Source organism: Sciurus carolinensis, chromosome 9 (genome assembly GCF_902686445.1).
Source record: "Sciurus carolinensis chromosome 9, mSciCar1.2, whole genome shotgun sequence".
Lineage (NCBI taxonomy): Eukaryota > Metazoa > Chordata > Mammalia > Rodentia > Sciuridae > Sciurus > Sciurus carolinensis.
In genome coordinates this window covers 43,713,563-43,738,533 of record NC_062221.1, presented here as the reverse complement: position 1 = coordinate 43,738,533, position 24,971 = coordinate 43,713,563, and the positions used below count along the sequence as shown (strand labels likewise).

Genomic DNA, 24,971 nt, shown 5'->3' with positions numbered 1-24,971 from the left:
GCACATTTCATTATGCAAGAGCGAATTAAAAATCACCTTTGTCAATATCAGCAATTTCATCAGAAAATCCTTTAAGCATTGAGAGGCTGTCAAACTTACAGTAACAGATGTAAGTTTTCCAAAATTATAATTTTTGCATGAAACCTCAAACTTTTGTCACTGGCAATAATACTGTCAGTTGTGTTCCTCTAAGTGACAGGCACACTTCATTTTCAAGAAAATGTCTGCCAAATTCCATGTCTGATGATCATAGTTTGTTAGTCCTTCTTCCAAGTAAAACATGATGTTCCTTGGAAACACTGGCTAAGTCAGCTCACAAATGTAAACAATGCCATAAGTGCACACGTGCTTTTCCTCAGGACATCCATCAAAATGCAAAATTTGGTTGGCAGAGTTCTTGATGTATATTTCCCATTTCATCATACCACATATTACTCAAGGATTGAGATTTATTTTTTTAAAAATTGGTAAGGTGACTGCACATGGTGGTGAAGAATGCACCCAATGACTGATGTAACAGTTTGGAATCACTGGTTTTATTCCTGCAAAAGAGCCAACAGTTTTACCCCCTATGGCATTTACAAAAGCAGTACAAATGTCAACACAGTGAAACTGAAAAATAATATAGTAACATTATTATAAAAGTAGTTTTAATGTTATGAACCTCTGAGCAATATCCAGATAAATCTTGAGAATCTGCAGGATACACTTAGAAAACCATTGTATTAGTTGAGAGCATCCTCAGTATCCTTCCAGCTTTTGGATTTCTCCTCTTCCTTCAGAAGAGTTGCAATGATTGTGCTTTGTGAAAGGGTTTCCATCACGTGATTGCTTAGTCATCCTGGAAGCACTAGTATTTTTTTCACAAAGTTAAAAAATTCTATCACTAATAAACAACTCTATAATATACTCCTGGCTTCCTTGATGATTAATTTATTGCTTTAGCAAAGCAAATTTTCATGGCAGATTTTAAAATCAATTTTCTATCTATCACCAAGTCATTTGTGGTACTCCCAATTCAGATTTTCTATCTTTCTTCCATAAGTGTGACCATTTCAAAATGAAACTTTAAAACTCACTTTCTAATTTCTTTCCAGATTAGCCCGTTCAGGTTTTAAACTTACCTATGATTATAAGTCACTTTTACAAACCTTTCATTTTTCATATTTCCTTTGTATACACCAAACAATTTAACTGTTCTAAGCTTTTATTTGCTAATTACCTGTTATGTATTTTTATAATTTTTTTACAATTAGGTTAATAGTTTTATTTGAGGTCAAGCCTTTGGTTTGCTAATATGATTTTAAACAAAATAGCACAATATATACTGTTGTCATTCAGAGAAATGGCAGCACTTCTAAAGGTATTCAGAAAAAGTATTCTTTTCAAAGTTATGTATGAGAACACTGTATTTGATATAAGTCACATCAGGTTGAGAATCAATACATTGAGCCAAAGAGGAGGAACTGTCAAAATAAGGTATTTAATCATCTTTGTCAATAAAGAAAGGAGTATGTGTTTGAAAGAGAAATCATTAATTCTCATTTAGAGTATTAATAATTAGTAGACTTCCCTAATTGGAATCACTTTGAGTAATGATAATTTGATCTATAACTAAATATTGAATACAACATTGAATGCTTTTCCCATATCGAAGTTCATATCCAGGTCAAATTTGGACTTTAAACTTTCAAGTAATAGTATATCATCTAGGAATTTAGTTGGGATGGGCATTATATATATAAATGTCCTTTAAGGTCCAATCCTATAAATTCTAATTCAGCAAGAAAAATCACAGAAAGCTGTCAGAAGTCCTAAAAGTTTCATAAAGCATAATAGTTAAATATTTTTCTCTTTTACAAATGACTTTATATTAGGTAAAATATTTTATCTGGATTAATTGGTCCACAAACCCAAAAATTATGCTATTAATATGAGCAAATATATTTTATATATAATATAAAAATTGTTTTGCTTTTTCTATCAAAAAAAAAATCCCTCTAATTCTCCAAAATTGAAAATCTAAAATTTCTCTGTCAGAGTCCCCAGAGAATAAATGTTCCATCTTATGGTCCAGTAAAATTAGATCATGGAATCAAATAACTTATTTCCATTTATCTCAGAGATTCTTGCATAATTTGCTATTTGAACACAGCATAAAAAGTAATAGAATGCAGGCAGACATTTAGTATTTCCATACAATAAGGCACTCAAAATATCAGCTTAAGTATGTATTTAGCCTTTTGGCTCTTTTCTTTAGAAGCTATACAGTGTCTGGAACATGGTTTACACCCAATAATTGTTGTTGAATGAATCATAAGTAATTTTTTGTAGGTTAGAACAGAGGGGAATTTATTAATTGTACTTTTCAAAGTAATCATTCTAAAATGCATCCCACCCAAGTTATACAGAGAATAGAAAAAACATGGGAAACTTGACACGCTGTTCTTGAACCACCACCGACACGACTCCACCCTCTGCCCCCTCAAGTTACACCGACAGATGAATAGAGCCTTACATCTGCATCTCTGGTTTCTGAATCTTGATAACTTTTCTACAAGAGAGATGATAGTTGGTATTTGTATCACAGACCCTGAAGAAAATATAATAGGGCCAACACTGTATTATTTTTAAGAGAAAATGTCAAGAACAAAAAATGAAAATGTCAAAAGATAGGTTGATATACTGTATTACTTAAAAACTATTTCGTTGAGAGAACTGACCAAATGATTTACTAACAGCTTTTACTGGATAGTCTTTGGATTACAATGTAGATGAAAAATAAATGGGAATACATTTCATGTTTACTTTATCTAGACATTTGACAGATGGGGGTGGAAATGAGAGGACACAATTACAGACTTCAAAAATATCAGATTTGTTTCTGGTCTTCAAATTAAGGAAAATAATTTCATATTGGGAATTTTTTTCAAAAGCCCCATCTAGCTCTACTTCTATATCCTTTTATTACATTAAATGTCTTTCTTCCTAATTATATCTGCATAAGGCAAATATTATGAGTTTGTGTGAATTTGGCATTCAAATTGAATATAGGCACAAAAGTTAGTGGAAAATGGTCCTTGATATATTTATGGCTTAATAGATATAGATCTCCCTGGTGAATCTTAGACAAGATTAGGTTCTCTGGTGGCTTCTAAGGATGAGTATTGTTGTACCATCTCATTAACATTTTTATTCCATAAATACTGAGTGCCCATTATATGCAAGGAATTCATTGGGTGCCATGTATATAAAGATGATAATATTAGAAAGCATTCATTCCCATTATTGGAAAGTTTCCTTGATAAAAAGTAATTAACCAAGTAAAATACTCAAAGAACTTTAGAGCAAAAGAAATGTTCTCTGTTGGTCAAAAAGGCATGTCACTGCACACTTCTAAAGATCCAGTACAGTACCATGTTTATTTTTGATGGTTATTTAATGCATGATCCCTAACAATACTCATTATGATGAAGACTTGAAGCCCCAGGAAACCTCCTTCCAAGGAATCCTATTTCTTAGTATTATGGGTCATTAATTTTTTTATTTGAATCCTTCAACCCTAGTTCTGTTTTTCTAAATAAGCTAATTCATATTCAAATTCTACAGTGAAAATATATTTATAGATCCTCATCATTCTTTACTAGATCTATAAGGACAATGTGTCATTTCCCTTGACTACATAGTATTCAGTGTTGTGACAATATGGCCAATTCTTTTAAGTATTTATATCATAAACTCTTGGTCCTGTCAAGAAATAAAGTTTTGTGGCTCACTTGAGATAATTTCATAGTTTGATATTTTTGTACATGATTAGTTGTACAATTGATTGAAATTTTGAGTGCAAATATGAGATGATATTCAAGGTACTCTTCTTTGTTGATCCAAAACTCATTTTCTTCTCCTGTGCCATGAACATGCTGAGACCTCAGGAAGTAACTGAGAATGAATTCCAGCGGTTGTTTTCCAGAAGAGTTAGCCTTAACTTTCATGCTTTTGTAAAAAATTACTCTGCTACTGTTTTGTAGAACTACATCCTTTATTTGACGATGATCTGCTGCAGTTTTCTTATTTTAAAAAACCATGCTTTTATTTCTAATTTTATGCTCTGATACTTTATAAAATAGTTCAATTTCTACCGTGTAAATTTAATTGGGTCATTCTACTTTTCTGCTTTGATTGTCAGTGGATGATATTTAAATTGAGTACCTGGACTTCTTAATTCCTTGAAGTAAGTGGAGGACCGTTATGCATCATTTTAGCTTTTAATTCCAAATCTTGGTCTTCTGTAGCAAACCAAGTGGCTAAAGAAGACACATCACTGTTTCTCTGAATCCCTGTGTGGTGGTGGCAGTATTGAGTAGTTTTCTTTTCATGCCAGTTACTTCCACCTATCCCAGAAACTTAGGTTACTAGATTGAGATTTGGTAGCATGCCAATGAGCCATGTTGAAAGAGAACCAAAGAAGAAACAACTGTGGAACACTTTCTGATTTTTCTACAAATCTGTCAACCAGAACACAAATTTTACATTATAAGGCATCTTTAAATAAACTGATTTTTCTGATTATACTACAAGAATTATTTGAATTGAGCAAATTGTTTGTTTAAAAGAGTTTATGTCCCTCTTCTCATTAGCAACCAGTAAATCCAAAAGAAAATGTGTAGTCCATCTCAACCAGACTTTCAGGATCTTATGACATGAATATTGTGTACTCACCTCATCCAGGCTTCATCTAAACTTCTCTAGTCTTAATCTTGATTTCTCATTAAACTATTTTGTTTAACTATGGCAAAATATATACAACATAAAACTATCTTAGACTTTTTCTTGTTTTCTGTTTGTTTGTTTGTTTGATTTTATTTTTAGTTTTTAGTGGTACTGAAGATTGAACACAGGGGCTTTCTACCACTCAGCTACATCCCCAGCTCTTTTTATTTTGCGACAGGGTCTCACTTTGTAGCTTAGAGCCTTGCTAAGTTGCTGAAGCTGGCTTTGGACTTGGACTTCCCTTAGCCTCCCAAGGCATGTGCAAGCACACCCGGCTTCAGTAGTGCATCTCAGTAGTGTTATGTTTATTCACACTGTTGTGCAACCAATCTCCAGAAATCTTTTCTTCATGCAAAAGTCGAAGCCATTTCCATGAAACAACTCCCTATTTCACTCTCCCTCTATCACCTGACGACCACTCTACTTTCAACTGTACAAATTTAACTACTTTAAGTTTTTGTATGCTATGACTTTGAAGTGTTTCCCAGGGTTTGTGTGTTTGGACTTAATCCCCAATGCAACACTGTTCAGAGTGTGATTTGTTCATAAGAGTACTGCACTCACAAATGGATTAATGTCTTTTTTATAGTAGTGGCTTAGTTATAGGAGTGGGTTCTGGATAAAAAGTTTGGTGTGACCTCCTCCCTATCCTCCCCCATCTCTGTCTGACCCATGTAATGCCTTTTATACTAAGTTATGACACAGCAAGAAGAACCTCACCAGATGCAACTGTACGATCTTGTACTTGACAGACTCCAGAATCATGAGCCAACTAAACATATTATTTATAAATTAACCATTGGTATTATTATAGCAGCAAAAGCAGACTAAGCTATCATATAAGTGGAATCATATAGTATTTGTCTTTTTGCATGTGACTTATTTCCCTTAATATAATGTCCTGAAGATTCATCCTTGTCATATCACCTGGTTTGATTTTTGAGGCTAACATTCATTTTTATCTACATGCAACCTTGTGTTTCTCCATTTATCTGTCAGTGGATGCTTGGGTTGCTTCCACCTTCTATTTATTGTGAACAATGCTGTGATAATCATGAAATACAAGTGTTTCCTTTAAGACTCTGCTTTTGATTTTTTGGAGTCTATACCCAGAATTGCTGGGTCACATGGTGATTCTATTTTTAATATTGAGGAACTCTCATATTGCTTGTCTTAGAGGCTGCACCACTGTACATTTTCACAAATAATACACACAGTTTCTCCACATCCTTGCCAACACTTGCTATTTTCTATTTCTTTTTTTCCATAGTAGTTATTCTAATGTGTGTGAGACAGTATCTCGTTATGGTTTTAATTTTAACTTCCCTAGTGATTGGAAATGTTGAGCATATTTTCATGTGCTTATTAGCCACTCATATACATTCTTTGGAAAAATATCCATTATGATCCTTTGTCCAGTTTAATTGAATTGTTCTGTTATTGTTGAGTCATAGGAGTTCCCTGTATATTCTGGATATTAACACTTTATCATATATGTAGTTTGCAAATATATTTTCCCAGAATCTTCTCCATGGATTGCCTTTTTACTCTGTTTATAGTGCCCTTTGAAGCACAAAAGATGTTAATGTTGATGTTATCCAATGTTGTTGTTGTTCCCTACAGTTGTTTTTGAATTTTAACCTTGTAAGTCGTCTATCAACTGCCTTAAACCTGTCCTAGGAAAGAATATAAATAGTAATATAACCATTCTTCCTTCAGTACTAAGCATCCTATCATTTTCCTATATCTTTTATCCTTGTTATAAACTCTTTTTTATTAATAATATGAATGTAACTAAGACTACACATCTAAACAGAAGTTGTCTGGGAAAACATTGGACCTTTGGTTTTGGGGGATTGGCTTATTTCACTTAGCATGATATTCTCCAACTCCATCCATTTACCTGCAAATGCCATAATTCATTTTATTCTTCTTTATGGCTGAATAATATTCCATTGTGTATATATACTACAGTTTCTTTATCCATTCATCTGTTGAAGGGAATCTAGGTTGGTTTCACAACCTAGCTATTGTGAATTGAACTGCTACAAACATTGACATGGCTGCATTACTATAGTATGCTAATTTTAAGCCTTTGAGTATAAACCGGGGAGTGGGATAACTTGGTCAAAAAATAATTTAAAAAATAAATAAAAAAATAAAAAATAAGAAGGACTAAAAAAAAAAAAAAGAAGTTGTCTGTGTGGGAAGACAATGTACTACCATGCAACTCCTGCATTTTGTGTGTCTTGGACCGATACACTGACTGGCCTTTGCTCCCGACTATCTTTTCAGAGATGGTTATATAACAAATAGCCTTGAAAGAAAAGGCAAGTCAAATTACAGCCCCTATTAGAAAGTGAAGATAGTATTTCCCTCTAGAACGAAAGACAGGTGTGTTTCCAGCCCATTACAAAAGAGTCACATTCCCTAAACTCAGGATTCCCCTCCTGTGATGCAACCTACTAAATGTGACAGTGTCACCTGGCATCGCCGTCTGGGAATGTAGCCCAAGGAAAGAGTGCAGGCAAAGGCCAATACTGAGAGTCCTGCTGCTCTGTAAGGGGTTATGTCCTTTTTCTTAGACCTGGGGGCTCATGCCTTCTGTCAGACTAAGACATCATGTAAGTGGAAGATGAAGCTATGTCAGGGAAGCGTGCTACACTTGCAAGTAGGGAAAATCTGAGACTCTTCACAGTGCTGAATAATGTATTATAAGGAATTTTTTAAATATACTTGAAAGTCATTTAGCCTAATCTCCCACTCAGTGAAAAATTTCTTCTACATGTCCTGACAGATGGCATTCTAAATATCACTTAAATGTTTCAATAAAAGGAAACTCTTCTCAAAGCCTGTTGCGTCATTGGTTATTAAGTCCCTCCTTATGTTGAGCTGAACTATTTGCAACTTCATAACTCTGGTATTTGCCTAACGTCATCTGGCATTACATAGAATAATTATTCTGTTTTCCACATGAAGTCCCTTGTATTTGCAAGTACTTACTGAATTCTTAATATTATTTTATTATTTAAACATTTATTTTATTCCATATTCTACATACTCTTTATTTTCCAAGTCAATTAGGCATTCTAGACATGCTCAAATATGTTGATGATTCTTAGATATATGCTCAGAACTATTGATGAATTCAAGAGTCTATATGGCTAAACCACAATTCAGAGAAAATAGCATTTATTATTTGGGAACAATACCTTCTATTGATTTAACATAAAATTCTATGTACAGTTTTTGTAGCTCTATCATATTGCCATATCATATTTAGCTTATGGTTAGTTAAAATATTCACTTTTCTACATGAGCAAACTAAGCCATGATCATTGTTGTAAATCTGATATTTTTAAATCCATACCATAAGCTTTTTATTTTTAACTAGTCCAGATCATTTTTGAATTTTGCTTCTGTCATCGTATTAGTTCCTGGTTGGGTAAAATTTATGCCACATGAAAATTTTATAGACATCCTTTCTACTTCTTAATCTTAGTCACTAATGGAATTAATGTCCTCAGATAGGGGTAAGGCAATGCCTTCTTTCATAATAACCCAGATTATACTTCAATTTCATCTAGTTGCAGTCTACTGGATGATGTTATTATCCAGCATGAATGTCACCATTTTTTTCACAAGAATATCATACTTTGCTAAAATTCAAAATATTTTCATGTTCCTGGCATACCATACTCTAGATTTAACATTCCTTTTTTTTTTTTTAAATTCAGCACTTTATTAGGAGATGAAGAAGGTTGTGGTTTCTGGAAGATGAATCAATTATTGCTTTGCTAATGACCAAGCAAGGTAAAGAGACTTAGACCTCTTTGCACAAATAAGAAATTTCTTTCCTGTTCCCTGATCTCGTGGGAAGCTACAGCTCTAAGCCTTGGAGGTGAGGGCAAGCATTCCCCTTCATGGAGGCCCGTCCAAAACTCATGGTTTCTGGTGGGAAAGTGGAAGCAAAACACACCAAAGGGTTCCTGAAGATGTCAGGAGAGAGCTAGGCAATGATTCCTAATCTAACAGCACAAAAAGGAGGCAGAGAAAGAGAAGCAGAATTGAGAGGTGGGTGACAAAATAAATGCTGTAAGGTTGAATGTTACAGAGTCTGAGACCTAGAGAGACGTGGAGATTCATTACTGAGTGGAGAGTAAGTGTGGAGTTCCCCAACCCAACCCAAACCACTGTGAGAGACGAGTGGTGCCAGCAGAGAAAGAAAGAGGGAGTGGAAAAAGCTGTAAAGCTCACTCATTTAAAAACGTTTGGAAAGGAAGACAAATGTTAAAGCGTAACAGGAACAACACTGTTGCTAAAGCAGAGCAAACAGCTTAAAACCAAATGTGAAAAGCTGAGCTGGGGGACCCTCAGACAAGTAGTCATCCCTTAAATGCTCAGACAGCTGCAGGTTAAACCAGAGGGAATTCCCCTGGTTAGAAAGGACTTCTAGAGGGATCACTACTAGCTAAAAGTCACTGAAACTCCCTCCCTCTCCCTCTTGTCATGAACAAGGGGAGTGGGGCAGACCTGTGTGGGGAAGTGCCCCTACCCTAGTTCTCTGCTCAGCCTCCTTGACCCAGACAAAGGCAGAAAGCTCTGTCCAGCTTCCATCGAACCCAGACAGTGATGGGGTAGCAAAGTAGCTTTGGCCCCAAGCAGAGGAAAGTGAATTCATCAGGACAGTACCAGTCCCAACCACTGAAATGGTGGGAGTAGCATTCTGGGAAGCGTAGGGACTGGCCCCCTCAATCATGGGGCCATACTGCAAGAAGCTGCCTGAAGACTCAGTGACACAGAGATTACTGGGTGGTGGCAGCCATGGCAAAAGGCTTCTAGGAAAAGTTCTCTGAACACCCCAGGAAACTTAAGCAGAAGGCATCAGCAAGTAGCCAAAGAGAGGTCAGTTAAGGCAGAAAATTTCCTGATCCGAGGAAATGGGAAGTGACTGCTCTCAGCCTTATCTGGCTCCCAGCCTGACCCATTGTCGCAACTGGCTAATGAAAGGGCATTGTTTGGACACTGGCTGGACCTTGCATCCATCATAATCAACAGATGGAATCAATGCCCACCGTTCACAACCTGAGGCAGTAGAAACCAGATCCCAGTTGAACCATCTGAGTGAGTCCATCTACTACAGTACCCCAGAGAGCAATGTCAGCCAGGGAAATACTTCTACACTGCAGAACACCCACAGAAAATCCACAACTAGAGATCCTGTGTTCACCGACCGCTGCCAGGATCTGCACCATCATGAAGAGAATCCTGTAGAGGGGAGTAGGTACATGGCAAACCAGAGCAATCATGGGGACACTCCAGAGCTGGGATCCTGAACTCCTGCACACAATAAAAACAACCAAACCACAACACATCTGAGCTGACAAACCAGAACTGGATGGCAGATGATCCATAGCAACTAGAGAATTGACTCCTATGCCCCAGAAACTCTGGAGGGATCCACAGTCAAAGAACAATGGGCATCTGCTAAACACCTAGACCCCAGTGAAGTCCAAACCAAGATTCAATAAGAAATTTATTTGCCTTGGCATAGTTTATAATAAATAACTGTAATGCCAACTTCAGTTGTGTAAATAACTCTTTAACTTTATCAATAGTTGTTGCCTTACTAACCAACACTGTACTTCAACCCTTTTCATCTAATGGTTTAAAAAATTAATTGGATTCAATCTTCCTATCTTTGTTTTCCTAGCTCTATTTTATGCTTGTTCCTCTAATTATTAATCCTCTTGCATTATCTGGTATTACCATCCATTTCTCCTTTCTGCATTGGTGTGAATTATTCCTTTTTTATCTTTTTTCTCTTTCTTTCTGTCTCTCTTTTCCCTCTTATTTTTGCCTTATTTTTCTTCTCCCCATCAGAAGCCCTCATTTAAAGTTATAGCACTTACTAAATTTAAAAACTACTTTTTTGACTTATTCCACAACTCTACTACAAGTTTATAACTGGATTTGAGGAACTGTGGAGAACAATATTGACAAGGCTTTTGTTTCTCATAAGGTTGAATTGTATGAGACTTGGCTCTGAAGTAATTATAGTAAATAGGGTTCAGTGACATCTCTCAATGTGTTGCTGATATTGGGATCAGCAGGGGTTACACATTTACTTAAAATATCAATATCTGGATATTTGCCCAATCCAGGGCTCTTAAAAACTCACAAAGTAGAGCCTTGCTTGAAAGAAGTGATAACTATCCCAACAGATGGATAGACATACAAAAAATATTAAAAACAGGGAGGAAGCCATCACTCCAAACAGTCCATAACATTCTAACAACTAACTCCATGGACAACACAGTGGAGAAAGTGTCAGAGAAGAATCTAGAAAGTTCACAGTTAAAATGTTCTATGAGCTAAAAGAAGATGTAAGGAGTGAAACTAGGGAGAAAATACAGGAAGTAAAAAATCATTTCAATAAAGAGATAGAGATTCTGAAAAACAACCAAATGGAAATTCTGGAAATGAAAGACTCAATAGACCAAAAATTAAATGGAAAGCATCACCAATAGATTAGACTACTCTGAAGACGGATTTCAGGTCACAAACACAAAGTACATAATTTTGAAAATAAAGTTGACCATAGGTATTCAACAGGACCTGGTCATTTGTCTTTTGTCTCTGGGTAGGTAGTACCTCCTATGACTCTTTTGTAATAACGAATTTCAAAGCACACACACAAAAAAGATGTAAAGATACCATGAAGAAAATATTTTTAAAAATCTGGGATAACATCAAGATACTGAATTTAAGAATCATTGGGCTAGATGGAGGTTCTGAAATATAAGCCAAAAGCATACACAATATTTTCAATATCAGAAAATTTTCAAACCTTAAAAATGAGATGGAAATTCAAAAATAAGCCCCCAAATATACAAAATCAAACTAGACCCACTCCAAGACACATAATAAGGAAAATGCCTAACTTAAAAATAAGGATAGAATTTTAAAAGTTGCAAGAGAAAAAGGGCTGATCACATTTAGAGGTAAACCAATCCACATTTCAAATGTTTTCTCAACCCAGACGCTAAAAGCCAGGAGAGCTTGGAATAACATACACCAAGCTCTGAAAGAAAATGATTGTCAACCAAGATTAATATACCTAGCAAAATTAAGTTTCAAATTTGAAGATAAAATAAAAACCTTCCATAATAAACAGAAGCTGAAAGAATTTATAACCAGAAAGCCTACACTACCAAAGCCACCACCAAAGTCACTGTTCCACTACAGCTGCCACTGACCCACCACCCACTGCCACCAACTCCCCCCCATTACTACACTGCCACACCACCCAAAGGTCTGCTGCCAGGGAGACTCCAGGTTTGGTTGCACATGACTGCATCCTTCTTAGGATGCCAGCCAGGGCCTGGGGGACCAGGAGGTCAGTCAGGTTTGCCACTAATGCCATCTCAAGGCACAGCCACCTCTGTCTAGGGACTCTGGTCAGGACCTGGGATCCAGTGTCACGGTGCCTATAGGTTTGGCTGCACCTGGAATCTTCCTGCTAGAAGTGCTGGTGGCTGCCATTTTGCTGCTACTTCTTAGGGTCACTACCATGTGCAAGCATATCACTGGTGGTCTCTCTGCAAATCAGAGCAGCATTGAGATCTTGGGACTACAATGTGACTGAGCCTAGGTTATCTAAAGCCCAGATCCATGGGATAGTGACTGGGTCTGCGAGGATCAGCCTGGGCCTGGCAATCCCATGAGAAGTCAGAAACAGGGCTGAGAAACTTTTGAATGCTGACAGAGGTCTTCAATTTTCCATTGAGATTTATTTTATTTTATTTTCTTATTTTCTAAAATCTCTACCATGTTTGGAGCAAGGTATTTTTTTATACATCAGTTTGTGGAGGATAGTGATATATGAATGGTGTTTTGCAGTTTTGTTTTATTCTCATATTTTTAATTATTTTCTTTGTATGTATTCTTCGTCTCACTCTGTATTCCTGGCTTCTCTTTCTACCTTTTGTCCAACCAACAGTCAATCTCTGTCAGTTCCTCTTTCACTCTTCCTGTGGATTTCTACTTCTAGCTTCTCTCTTCCTCACTCATGAGATCACATCCTACACTACTTCTGTTCTCTTATTTCATACCATTTGAAATTGTAAACCCTTTTAGCAAATTTTCTGTTTATATTGTATATTGTGATTGAATTCATCATTTCTGTTTATTTTGAGAAAACAGTTATTAGGTTTAAGCTATATATTTATTAGGTTTAAGGCTATATATTGTTTACTCTGGGTACTGTTGATATTGGTCTCTCCCTTAAAAGCAAGGAAACCTTCTGGAACAATATAAGTCTACAGGATAGAAACTGTACTACCTCAGATGCATACTGCTAGAAAACACACAAACAACATGAAAAAGCAAGGGAACAAAGCATCCCAAACAAAACAAGATGCTCTAATAACAGAATCCACTGGCAACACAGAAGAAGAAATGTCTGAGAAGGAGTTTTGAATATACATAACCTGATCTGTGAAGTAAAGGATGGCATAAAGAGTGAAATCAAGAGAAAATACAGGAAGTGAAAGATCACTTCAATAAAGAATTAGAAATTTTAAAAATAAAAACAAACAGAAATCCTCAAAATGAAGGAATCAATAAACCAAATTATAAATTCAATGGAAAGCATCACCAACAGCTAGATCACTTGGAAGACAGAATCAGGCAATGAAGACAAAATATATAATTTTGAAAATAAAGTTGACCAATGCAGAGAAGATGGTAAGAATACATGAACAGAACTTCCAAGAATAATCGAATAACATGAAAAGATCAAACTTAAGAGTTATTGGGATGGATGAAGGAACAGAGATACAAATCAAAGGAATGCACAATATTTTCAATAACATAATATCAAAAAATTTCCCAAATCTAAAGAATGAAATGGAAAATCAAATATAAGAGTCTTACAGGATCCCAAATGTACAATATCAGAGCAGACCCACATGAAGACATATAATGAGAATTACTAAAAAACATAAGGATACAGTCTTAAAGACCATGAGAAAAAAAAAATCACACATAGGGGAAAACCAATTTGGATCTTAGTTGATTTCTCAATCCAGACCCTCAAAGGTAGGAGGTCCTGAAATAGTATATTTCATGCTCTGAAAGAAAATGGATTCCAACCAAGAATTTTATATCCAGCAAAATTGTTTCAGATTTGAACTGAAATAAAACCTTCTATGATTAAAAAAAGTTAAAATGCACAACTAGAAATCCTGCACTACAGAACTTTCTCAACAAATAGTACATGAGGATGAAGTGGAAAAAAATAACATGAAAATCAGTAAAGGGAGGAACTACACTAAAGGAATAGTCAATCAAAGGAAAAACTAAGTAAAATTAAAAACAAGAAATAAACCAAAATGATCAGGAATACAAATCTTATCTCAATAATAACTTTGAATGTTTACAGCCTAAACTCATCAATCAAAAGACATAGACTGACAGAATGAACTGAAAAACAAGACCCAACAATATGCTATCTCCAAGAGACTCACCTCAGAGGGAAAGATCCACAGACTGAAGATGACAGGATGGGAAAAAAACATATCACTCTTAAGGACTGGGTAAACAAGCAGGGGTTCCCATCCTCATTTCAGAAAAGGTGGACTTCAAATTAATCAAAAGGGACAAAGACAGACATTTCATACCACTTAAGGGAATTATATATCAACATGACATAGAAACATTTAAGATACCAAGTTTTAGTGAGGGTGCAGAGCAACTGGAATTCTCATACACTGCTGGTCAGAATTAAGAATACTGAAGTAAGTTTAGTAAGAAGCTTAGCGATTTCTTACAAATTAAAAATGCTTACCACAGAGCTCAACATTCTCTCTTCACATATTTCCCACAACAAATTAAACTTACATCAAAAGACTTGTACATGAATATTCGCAGCAACTTTATTCATAATGACCACCAACAGAAAAACCTGAATGTTCATAAATTGGTGAGTGATTAAACAAATTTTGGCATACACAAATAATTTAAAATGGAACAATAAAGGGAGCAAACTATTAATATATATGAATATGGATGAATCTCAAAAGTATTATGCCAGTGAAAGTTAAGTACTATATGATTTCATTCATGCAACATTCTGGAAAAGGTAATTAAAGGTAATTAATATTAGAGAGAAAAACTATAATCAGAATAAAATATATTCTGTCATTCTTAAGGATATGGTCAAAGCTAAAATTAGTAAAATAAAATTCAAAGCTCTTAATGCTTTCTTTAGGAAGAAAACATGAATTTTCCACATATTGAAAATATAAGAAATAAATTGCAGAGACAGTGAAAAAGTTTAAATAAGTACAGTTGACCCTCTATTTTCATGGGTTCTACATCCATGACTTCAACCAACTTCAGATAGAAAATAATAAAGAAAAAAATTGCTTCTGTACTGAACATATGCATAACTTTTTTGTCATAATTCCCTAAACAAGGACGTATAACAAATCTTTTTGTATAACATTTCATATTGTATTAGCAATTATTATTAGCAATAAAGACATGATTTAAGAAGTATGGACGAATACTCATAGGTTATTTTGAAAAACTACAGTATTTTATAAAAGGATTTGAACATCACAGATGTCAACAGGAATTTTGGAACCAATTCTCCAGGGATACCAGGGGATGACTATCTAAAAGTGGAAATGAGTATTGAAAAACAAAACAATTGAATTTATAGCTAAATCTAAGATCTGTTTGACTAAAAATATAAATAAAGTCTAAATACTTGGCAGTTCAATTTTAGTACAGTATTTTATAAGAACCATACAAAGAAAATTACTTGCATGCTAGTTGTTTTATTAACTGTGGTTTTGTTTTATAATTAACTTCCTTACTCATTGATTTTAATATTTCACTTGTTTTTTAAGCTTTTTTTGAATGAGTCATCAGTCTAATTCATTTCTATAAAAGATCAAAAGACAGTCCACCAGATTATGTCAAAGACATTTGAAAAAAAATTTTTTTTCTGATAACCTCTCTTTGAAATAATATTTCTGTTTTTCTCAAATTGATTTATAATCATAAATATCATTGAAATACTAAAGCACTCCTACATACCCTGTTTATTTAAATTCTTTTAAAAATATATGTCCTATGCAGTATAGAAAGAAAATTAAATATGAATATTGAAAAGCAGTAACCAAACATAAGGATTTACAGATAATGTGAATAAAACTAAGTGATTGTGATATTGTTACATCAATATAAAATAAATTTGTTAACATAGAAATCTAAATACCACCAGTAAAAAGTCAGGAAATATACTCCTTTTATGTATGATTTATCAAAATGCATAAATGCATTCTACTGTCATGGATAACTAATTAGAACAAAAATAAGTAAGGAAATATAATGGAATAAATTCCATGCTTATTATGCATATATGTAATATATATAGTTGTTCTCAAACTTCAGTGTGCCTACAGATTACTTAAAAATCTTTTAAAATGTAGATTCAGTAGGTTTAAGGTGAGAATCAAGATTTTACATGTCTAAAAATCTCTTTGGTGCTGATTTTGATCATTCTTTGAGTGGTACATATATTGATAAATGTATGTATATATGTGTGCATAGACATACATTCTCATGCATAACTTTAAAACTTAAGAATTAACAATAAATTAGAAATTTTTCTACTTTATAAAGGTGAATGGTTAAAATATTACTGAGAGACATTAAAGAATAAGTAAAGAAAAATGTCACATTTCTGAGTTGGAAGACAATAGTATAAAAATATCTATTCTTCCTTTTTAATCTAAGATCTTTAACTTAGCATCAATTTAAAAAACACTAAATAATGTCTCTGTAATTTACAAAAACAGATTATAAATTTAATGAGGAAGAATAGATATGCCATGTTAGTTTGCTTGTTTTTTCACAAAGAGAACATTAGACAGTTCTTTCCCTTCCAGAAATTAAAATGTACTGTAAATTAAAAACAAGACAGTTTTAGCCCAGCACAGTGGTATATGCCTATAATACTAGCGTCTGGGGAGGCCAACTCAGGAGGAACACAAATTCAAAGGCAATCTTAGCAACTTAGTGAGAAAGACCCTGTTTCAAAATAAAAAATAAAAAAGATTGGAGATGTGGCTAAGTGTTAAGCACCCCTGGGTTAAAACCCCAGTACAGAAAAACAAAAAACAAAAAACAACAACAATAACAAAAAAAAAATCCAGTTTCAACTAGAGAAATAGAAATAGACATATTGAAAGCATAGAATACAAGGTCCAGTCATAGACTTAAATGTGCATGTGAGCTTAGCATAAGAAAAAAGTGGCAAGTGGCATATGATTTCACTGAAAGAAGATAAAGTTATTTGACAAGTGAATTGGGAAATCTGGGAAAATTACTGAAATAGACTTACTAACATCACTGTTTTACAAACCTAGAACTTAATAAAACAAGCACAAATTCACACATCACATTATGTGAACTGTAATATAAAGATAAAACTTAAAGAATCCATAACATAAAAAGCAAAACTTATACTATACATTAGAAATTGATTAAAAATAAACTTTTATCTCTTACAAAATTTATTATTGTACCCAATCCCATTCTCTTACAATGGGTCTAATCAACTGAGTGAGTAATGATTTGTCTGTTACAAACACCAACTCCATTCCTTTGACAAAAATTCCATGACTTCTATAACTTAGCTATTCTCCCTAACATGGTTCTTGGTTTTGACCAAAAGCTTTATCAGCATAGCTAAATCAGATTTATTTCCTCTGTGATAAAATCAAACTAATCAGCACAGAGACCTCTCTCTGATTACATTATAGTTGTTGTTGTTTTTAACTGTAGCCCCAGCAAGATTGTCCATGTTGATCATAGATGGCCTCCTGCATCTCCTCAAATGACAAATGATTAGGAACTTTTTAAAGGACAAATCATCATTTTTCTCTATAAGTTGCATACAACACAAAATATGTCTTTAAAAAGGATATTCCATTTTTAAAAGCATCAATAAGGTGATAAAAGTGTGAAATCTAGGTTGTACAATCACCATTAGCATTTGCTTGCCAAATGTCTAATAGGGGCATATAATAAACACACAGTGAATAGTGCAATAATTGTAAGAGAATAAAAAATAATAGATTACCAGATGTTATACTTCTTTATTTCTAATCATTCTTTCATAACTTCACCTTCAGGGTAGAGACTGGGACTGGGTCTTCTTTGGGTCCTTCTTATGAAGGTTCTAGTCAGGTGGCATCATGATCAAAAACTATTCTAACAATAGGAATCATGCCCTATGCTTGTATTTCTTCATCAAATAGGGCTCATGATGACAATCACTTTTTCCCAATTTTAATCCTTTTTAAAAATCTTATTGAAACAATTTCCACACCAATTCTTACTACCCACAAAAAAACCTCTTCTATCTACATCCAAAGTCACTTTGATGTCTCTTTTTAAAGCTTTTCCCTTTCTACTCCTCCTGTTCACAGCATGCCATTCTTTTCTCCAATCCAATCAATTTTTGTCAAAAGAACTTATTTGGCGCAGCAATATCTTGGAAAGTAGTTTATCAAAACCAGAATATTTTCTTATGTGTCAAGAGATACTCAAGTCTAAAAACATTCATTCATTAAGGACTGTGTCCCATCACATTTGTAAATGCTTAATAAATATGCGTAAATGAATAAATGATGGTAAAGTGGAGAGAATTAGTTTTGATATGAAAGAAACAATTTTGATTGGAATCAGAAAATCCAGGTCTCGGTCAGAACACTAATCTTAGTCATGTTCACTTGCTTTTATAAGATTGTTTTCACATGGGATAAAATATGTAAACATAGTTTTTAAATATACTTTTTTCTAAATAAATAGAAAGTATCAATGGTAGATATTTGTAGTTTTACATTGACATCAAAATAACCATGTGATCATTTTTAAATTCCTGCATTTTAGTCAGAACTCACCAAAGGAAATGACATATATTCTTAGGGGATTAATGTGCTAATTTTCACAAATTATTAGCTGGACATACAGCAAAACCTCATTAACTCAGACCCCTGTAATTTGGAATTCATCACAGGAGATGCAGTAAGGTATGATACAGACCTTTGTGGCTAAAGATGGAAACACAAACTTGAAATAACTCTTCAACTAATTATGTATGGTTTTAGAAAGTTCCCTTAAACTCTCTGGTTTGGGTTTGTTTTTAAAGTGAGTTAAATTATACAATCAATCTACTTCATCTCCATATAATTCTACAATTCTTCACGAACCAGATAGATTTTTTCCATTTTTGTCTTTTCATAAGAAATGTTTCTGAGAATGGAATTATTTTAGTCTGCATGTTTTTTAACCCAAATTTCATGAATGACCCTGAAGGGGTCACATGAGTTCCCTAAAGTTGGGCAAATTTTGCATGCATCTTTTTGGACAGAAGTTTATAGCTTCCATTAACTATCAAAAAGTTCTGTGCACCTTTCAAAAAAAAAAAAAAAAAAAAAAAGAAAGAAACAAGTTAAGAACAACTTACATCAATAATAAACCAATTCTAAGTAATTATCAGCTTGCAATAATAACAGACTCACAGAATGTTACTTGTGATCCTATATAATTTCTGTAACATTTTGAACCACACATCTCTAAGCTACATTCCAAACCTTTACCAAATTACTATTCCTAGTTGATGGGGTACAGAGTGCACCTATCTAGTTCACATCATTATATGGAATGCCTTGAATAGTGCCTATCCATCGTAGTCTTTCAAGAAAACAAGAAGGAAAATGTCCACCAGTTTATTTCTAGGGGGAGGGAAGGCAACTGAGGAGTGGCCATTATCTCAACCAAATTTGGACTGAGATTCCAGAACTCCAGGAAATAATGGAAGAGTCAGCAAGCAAGGATGGACAGATCATCTTATCTGTAAGTTAAGCCTTGTAATTTCAGTCAAGAAAAAGAAAGGGCCCAAAGCGAGGTGGGATTTTGCCAGTTCACGCCACTACATCATCCAGCAAGGGTAAGATACAAAACCTAATTACAAAATTCAAATGGGCATGTCACCCAAGTTGCGGTTCATTTCTTTCCATTGAAATTCAGCAGTCAACAGCCTCCTCTTTTATTAAAAGTAGACTTAGCAAAAATAACCTATGAGTTTTACCTGATTTATTAACATAAGCAAATAAAATAGCATGTCTTATATGTAATATAGGTTGAATTAAAATTCTTTGTCATTATCAGAACTACAGAAGATATTCAGTAGTATAAAGTTGCTTATATGACACAATTTGCATTTCAATAATGCTTATTTGTCTTAATTAACAATTACAGAGAGGGATTCATTCATTAGTCTTTTTTAAAATAGTATATAAAATTGAATGATTGAATGAATGTGATTTGATTCCTCTACACTTCTGGTAATTGTCTTTTAAAAACCTAATCATGTTTGCATTTCTTCTATCTTTTCACAGGAGCATTGTTCTAAACCCAGCCTATTTTCGAAATCATCTTCGTCAAGCAACAGTGTTTAGATGTCTGGAGAGATATTCAGAAGCTGCCCGGTATGTTTGTTATAACTTTGTGAAGATTTATTTGAAGTTAAATTAAATTTTGTTCTCAGATTCTGGTAATAGCATAAGAGAACTTTCCATTTCTCTCATGGAATATGATTTTACCCAAATTATTGTCTTATAAATGTCAAACCACCAATTATTGACTATCTTTTTCTTTAATTAAAGCTATTTCTTGTTCATAGCTCTTAGCAAAATTCAAACTTTCCAGTCATGAGGTCACTGACAATGATGGGAAAACTTGCACAGATAGTAGAAATGAACTTGACCTCTTGCTCTGGAGAACATTCCTGGTCCAGATTGTAATGACACAATTCTGTGACTCTTGTGTTCTGAAGATGAAATCCAGTCACATGGAAAGGATCCCAGAAGTCCATTTCTAGAGGAAGTGACATCAATTAGGTAACACCAAGGGTTGTTAGTATTGCTTCTTGGATCCCAATGTGTTCTGAAAAGAAGTCCAGTGAAGCAGCTCCTAATATTCTCATCTCCAGAACCTAGGCTATGGCAAAGAATGACAAGAGTTAAATAACAGCCTCAATGCTGCCCTGTGAATTCCTTCTCACCTGTGACAACCAAGGCGTTTTTCTTTTTTTTTCTTTTTTTTCTTTTTTTTCCCGCTCCCAGGTCAAGCTCATCACAACAGAATCCTATTCTCGAAGAGTTTTTCCCATCTCTCAATGTACAGAATGCTGTTCTTACTCCATTTTACCAGTCTGGGCATTCAGCCTGAAAAAAATGAGTAGTTTCTAGATTTACACCAAACACAAATCCTTAGGATAAATCTATTGTTAAGAGGAATTGGGGTGCCTAGGCTGCAGGTAGCCACCGTCTCTAGAACATTTATAATGCCATTTTCTCTGAAACTGGAAACAAGGAGTCAAAGTGGAAAAAAATCATTCCATAAAATTGTTACCATGAGGTTGACATGACTTCCTTTTGTGTAAGATGGTTCCAAGAATTGCCTGAATCCCAACTGCTGTCATTTTGCAGTCAAACAATCTGTAGGGCACATCATCTTTTTACCTGTTGCTATCATTCTTTTTTGCATTCCCTTTCCCCCATACTATTTCTTGAATGTGTTTTTCCCCGTGTACTCACATATGATTTCTTTCCACTTTTTATTTTCTCCAACAAATTGTCCCAGTGGCTTACTTTCTACCCATACACTTTTCCTAACTGTGGGAATGAGAGTGAAATTAAGAGATGATAATAAGCATCCTTTTGTCCCACATTTCAAAACAGGAATTTTTATAAAGGTCATTAGCTACAAACAAAGCCAGTATCAAGACTCAGCATAAAAAGAAAACAGTCATCTGCAAAATAACTTTCCTTAAGAAGTGGTTTACTAACGTGCCTCGAATCCAACCAAAAGATCAATAGAAGACTAGATATACCTTCAGACCTAGAGCACAATTAATAGAAAAACTGCTAATGGTATACTCCTGCAGACTTGAAAGAACAGATGGTTATATATTCAGGATTTTGGGAGGATTTTTAAACTGAAGGAGAAATTAGAAATTCTGGGAGAATTTATCCTATGGAAATTGGCAAATGCTATAAATCCAGGCTTCATTATTTGTTTATAGAAGACCTGAGTGCTTGCAAACCATTGGCTGTAACTTTATTGCACCAATCCCGATTGTCTGAACCAAAGTGGTAACAAATTCTTTATGGGTCCTAAAACAGACAAGCAACAAGAAATAGAAATTAGGAATTTGTTAGTATTTTCCACCTAACATAGGTACTGTGTATTTCATGTTCATGACTGAAATAGGCATACCTGCTTAGTATCATTTGATGACTGACTTGACAGTGCTCCTTAAGAAAGTTCCTGGTAACTGCTGGCTATACTGCTATGGACTATAACTACCAGATGTGAATGGTTTTCACTTTGGTTTTCTTGGCAATCATAGCCCTTGATATAAAGTACACATCATCCTCTCCCCCAGCCCCAAGGGAGGAATGCTTTGAACTATGAACATGAATATCTTAGCATTTCTTAGTTATAACAGGTGTAATATAAATCAATATGTACAGCATTCATTTTTATCAACCAATCTCTTGGAGACTTGGATAGCTTGCTTCAGGCTTTTCACAAGCATATTATTTTAAAACTCATTGATAACACCAACACATCAAGGTTATTGCCTCTAGAATGCTAACTAGTCATGTTTCTGGAATTGACCAAATATAAAAGGAATGTCATTGTTATGTGAGTTAGGCGATCCAGAGACCATGATTCCCAGGGAAGTGAACCAGTCAGTATCTCATCCAAAATAGAATATTTAAAAGTAGTCCCTGGAAATTTGAATTCTTGAGGTTGTCTGAAGCCAGACACCTCCCCATATGACAGCCTTCTAAGAGCTCAGGCTCTCGTCCAGGGAGACTGAAGGAAGCACTATTGCCTGTAGTTAAATGGAAGGTATCAGTCAGGTTTAGAATAGGCAGATCCTTTTAATTTACATGGTAATGTCATTTCAATAATATCCTACTGGAAGAAAGAGCAAGAATATATAATGGTAGAAATTGAATAAGATTTGGGATATTGTATTATGCTTCAGGCTCTACAGGGATGCTGGTCACCCTTGAGGAGACAGCTGGCCATGGTTAAATTGATGCAATCACATTTTCTATGACCAAACTAAATTAAGATTACCATAACCACCACCATTCCATCCCAAACCCCAAGAATCAGCCACCCTCTGAGACCTTATCTGAAATAGCAAGTAACCTAGCCCTTTAATATCTATATTTTTCATATAAAAATATCAGCATTGATGTAGACTGTCTGCTCAAATCTGCCCTTAGCCACCCAACATACATCTGTGAATACATACACATGTGCCCATACACATACACCCCATCTGGCAATTTGGTACCACCTTCATGAAAAACATGATAGAATGAGAAAAATACACAGAGAGAGAAAAATACACAGAGAGATAAAATAAAAGTCAAGATTGACTATTCTGAAAGAGACCTAAAACTCTTAGCAACATGAGTGACCTGGTGTCTTTCATCTCCATGTGCTCAGTGACTGACTCAAACCCAGAATGGAGCAGGCACCAGAGGGGGATTCTAAGATAATTTAGTTAGCTTTGGCATCTGTGGTGTTATGTGATTGATTACTACTCAGCTACATCAGTAAGAAGATATTACGTGAAATTAGTAGAACCCTGGTTAAAAGATAAATATGAGGATGGTCACATAGTATGAAAGATCATGTGATAGCATCATGTATCCTACAGTGAAGATCCACGAAGAAGAAAACAGATGACATTGCAAGGAGTCTTTAGTCAAGACCACATTGTACATGAAGAAGCAAACAGAAGGCAAAACTAAAGAAGGAAATGCAGCAAAGCTTCCTTATCAATCACTGATGAAAAATTAGCTATGTATTAGCTATGTATTTCTAAATATGTGAACATGGGATTCTGGATCACAAGCAACACACGCAAAAGCTTGCAAAGTCCAGGTGGAGGATGTGTGTAGTGTTCCAATTTTAAGATTAAAGGGTGTTCTGTGAATGACAGCAAACTGAAGAACACAAACTGGAGTGACCATGTATTTTATCTTTCAAGGTAGACACTTGTGAGAGTGAAAGTGGGCGTAACTAAGAATTTTTTAATTTCCCTCCTGATGTCTTCTGTTATCCATTCATCATTCAATAGCATATTATTTAATCTCCAGGTGTTGGAGTAGTTTCTGCTTTTTATTCTGTCATTTATTTCTAATTTCAATCCATTATGATCTGATAGAATACAAGGTAGTATCTCTATCTTCTTGTAGTTGCTAACAGTAGGTTTGTGGCATAATATATGGTCTATTTTAGAGAAGGATCCATGTGCTGCTGAGAAGAAAGTGTATTCATTCTTTGTTGGATGGTATATTCTATATATGTCCATTAATTCTAAATTGTTGATTGTGTTATTGAGATCTATGGTTTCTTTATTCAATTTTTGTTTGGACGATCTATCCAGTGGTGAGAGAGGTGTGTTAAAATCACCTAGTATTATTGTGTTATGGTCTATTCGATTTCTGGAATTGAGAAGGGTTTCTTTGACATACATGGATGAGCCAATGTTTGGGGCATAGATATTTATGATTGTTATGTCTTGCTGATTTATGCTTCCCTTAAGCAGTATGTAATGTCCTTCTTTATCCCTTCTGACTGGTTTTGGCTTGAAGTCCACATTATCTGAAATGAGGATGGATACTCCAGCTTTTTTGCTGTGTCTGTGTGCATTGGTATGTTTTTTCTCATCCTTCCACCTTTATTCTGTGGGTATCTTTCTATGAGATGAGTCTCTTGCAGGCAGCATATTGTTGGATTTTTCTTTTTAATCCAATCTGCCAGTCTATGTCTTTTGATTGATGAGTTCAGGCCGTTAACATTCAGGGTTATTATTGAGATATGATTTGTACTCCTGGTCATTTGGCTCATTTTTGGTTTTTTGACATGACTTGGTTCCTCCTTTATTTGGCTATTCCTTTAGGGTAGTTCCTCCCTTTGCTAATTTACATCATTGTTTTTCATCTCTTCCTCATGGAATATTTTGCTGAGAATGTTCTGTAGTGCTGGTTTTCTTTCTGTAAATTCTTTTAGCTTTTGTTTGT

General features: G+C 34.6%; 1 protein-coding gene across 1 annotated transcript in view; it reads left to right on the top strand.

Annotated features, from left to right (window-relative positions):
* The window catches only part of Spata16 (spermatogenesis associated 16), a 241,235-nt gene that overhangs the window by 70,306 nt on the left and 145,958 nt on the right, over positions 1-24,971 (top strand). Inside the window, exon 3 of the mRNA XM_047565397.1 lies at positions 20,253-20,342. Within this exon, the coding sequence (XP_047421353.1) occupies positions 20,253-20,342 (90 nt within the window). The remainder of the gene's footprint in view (positions 1-20,252; positions 20,343-24,971) is intronic.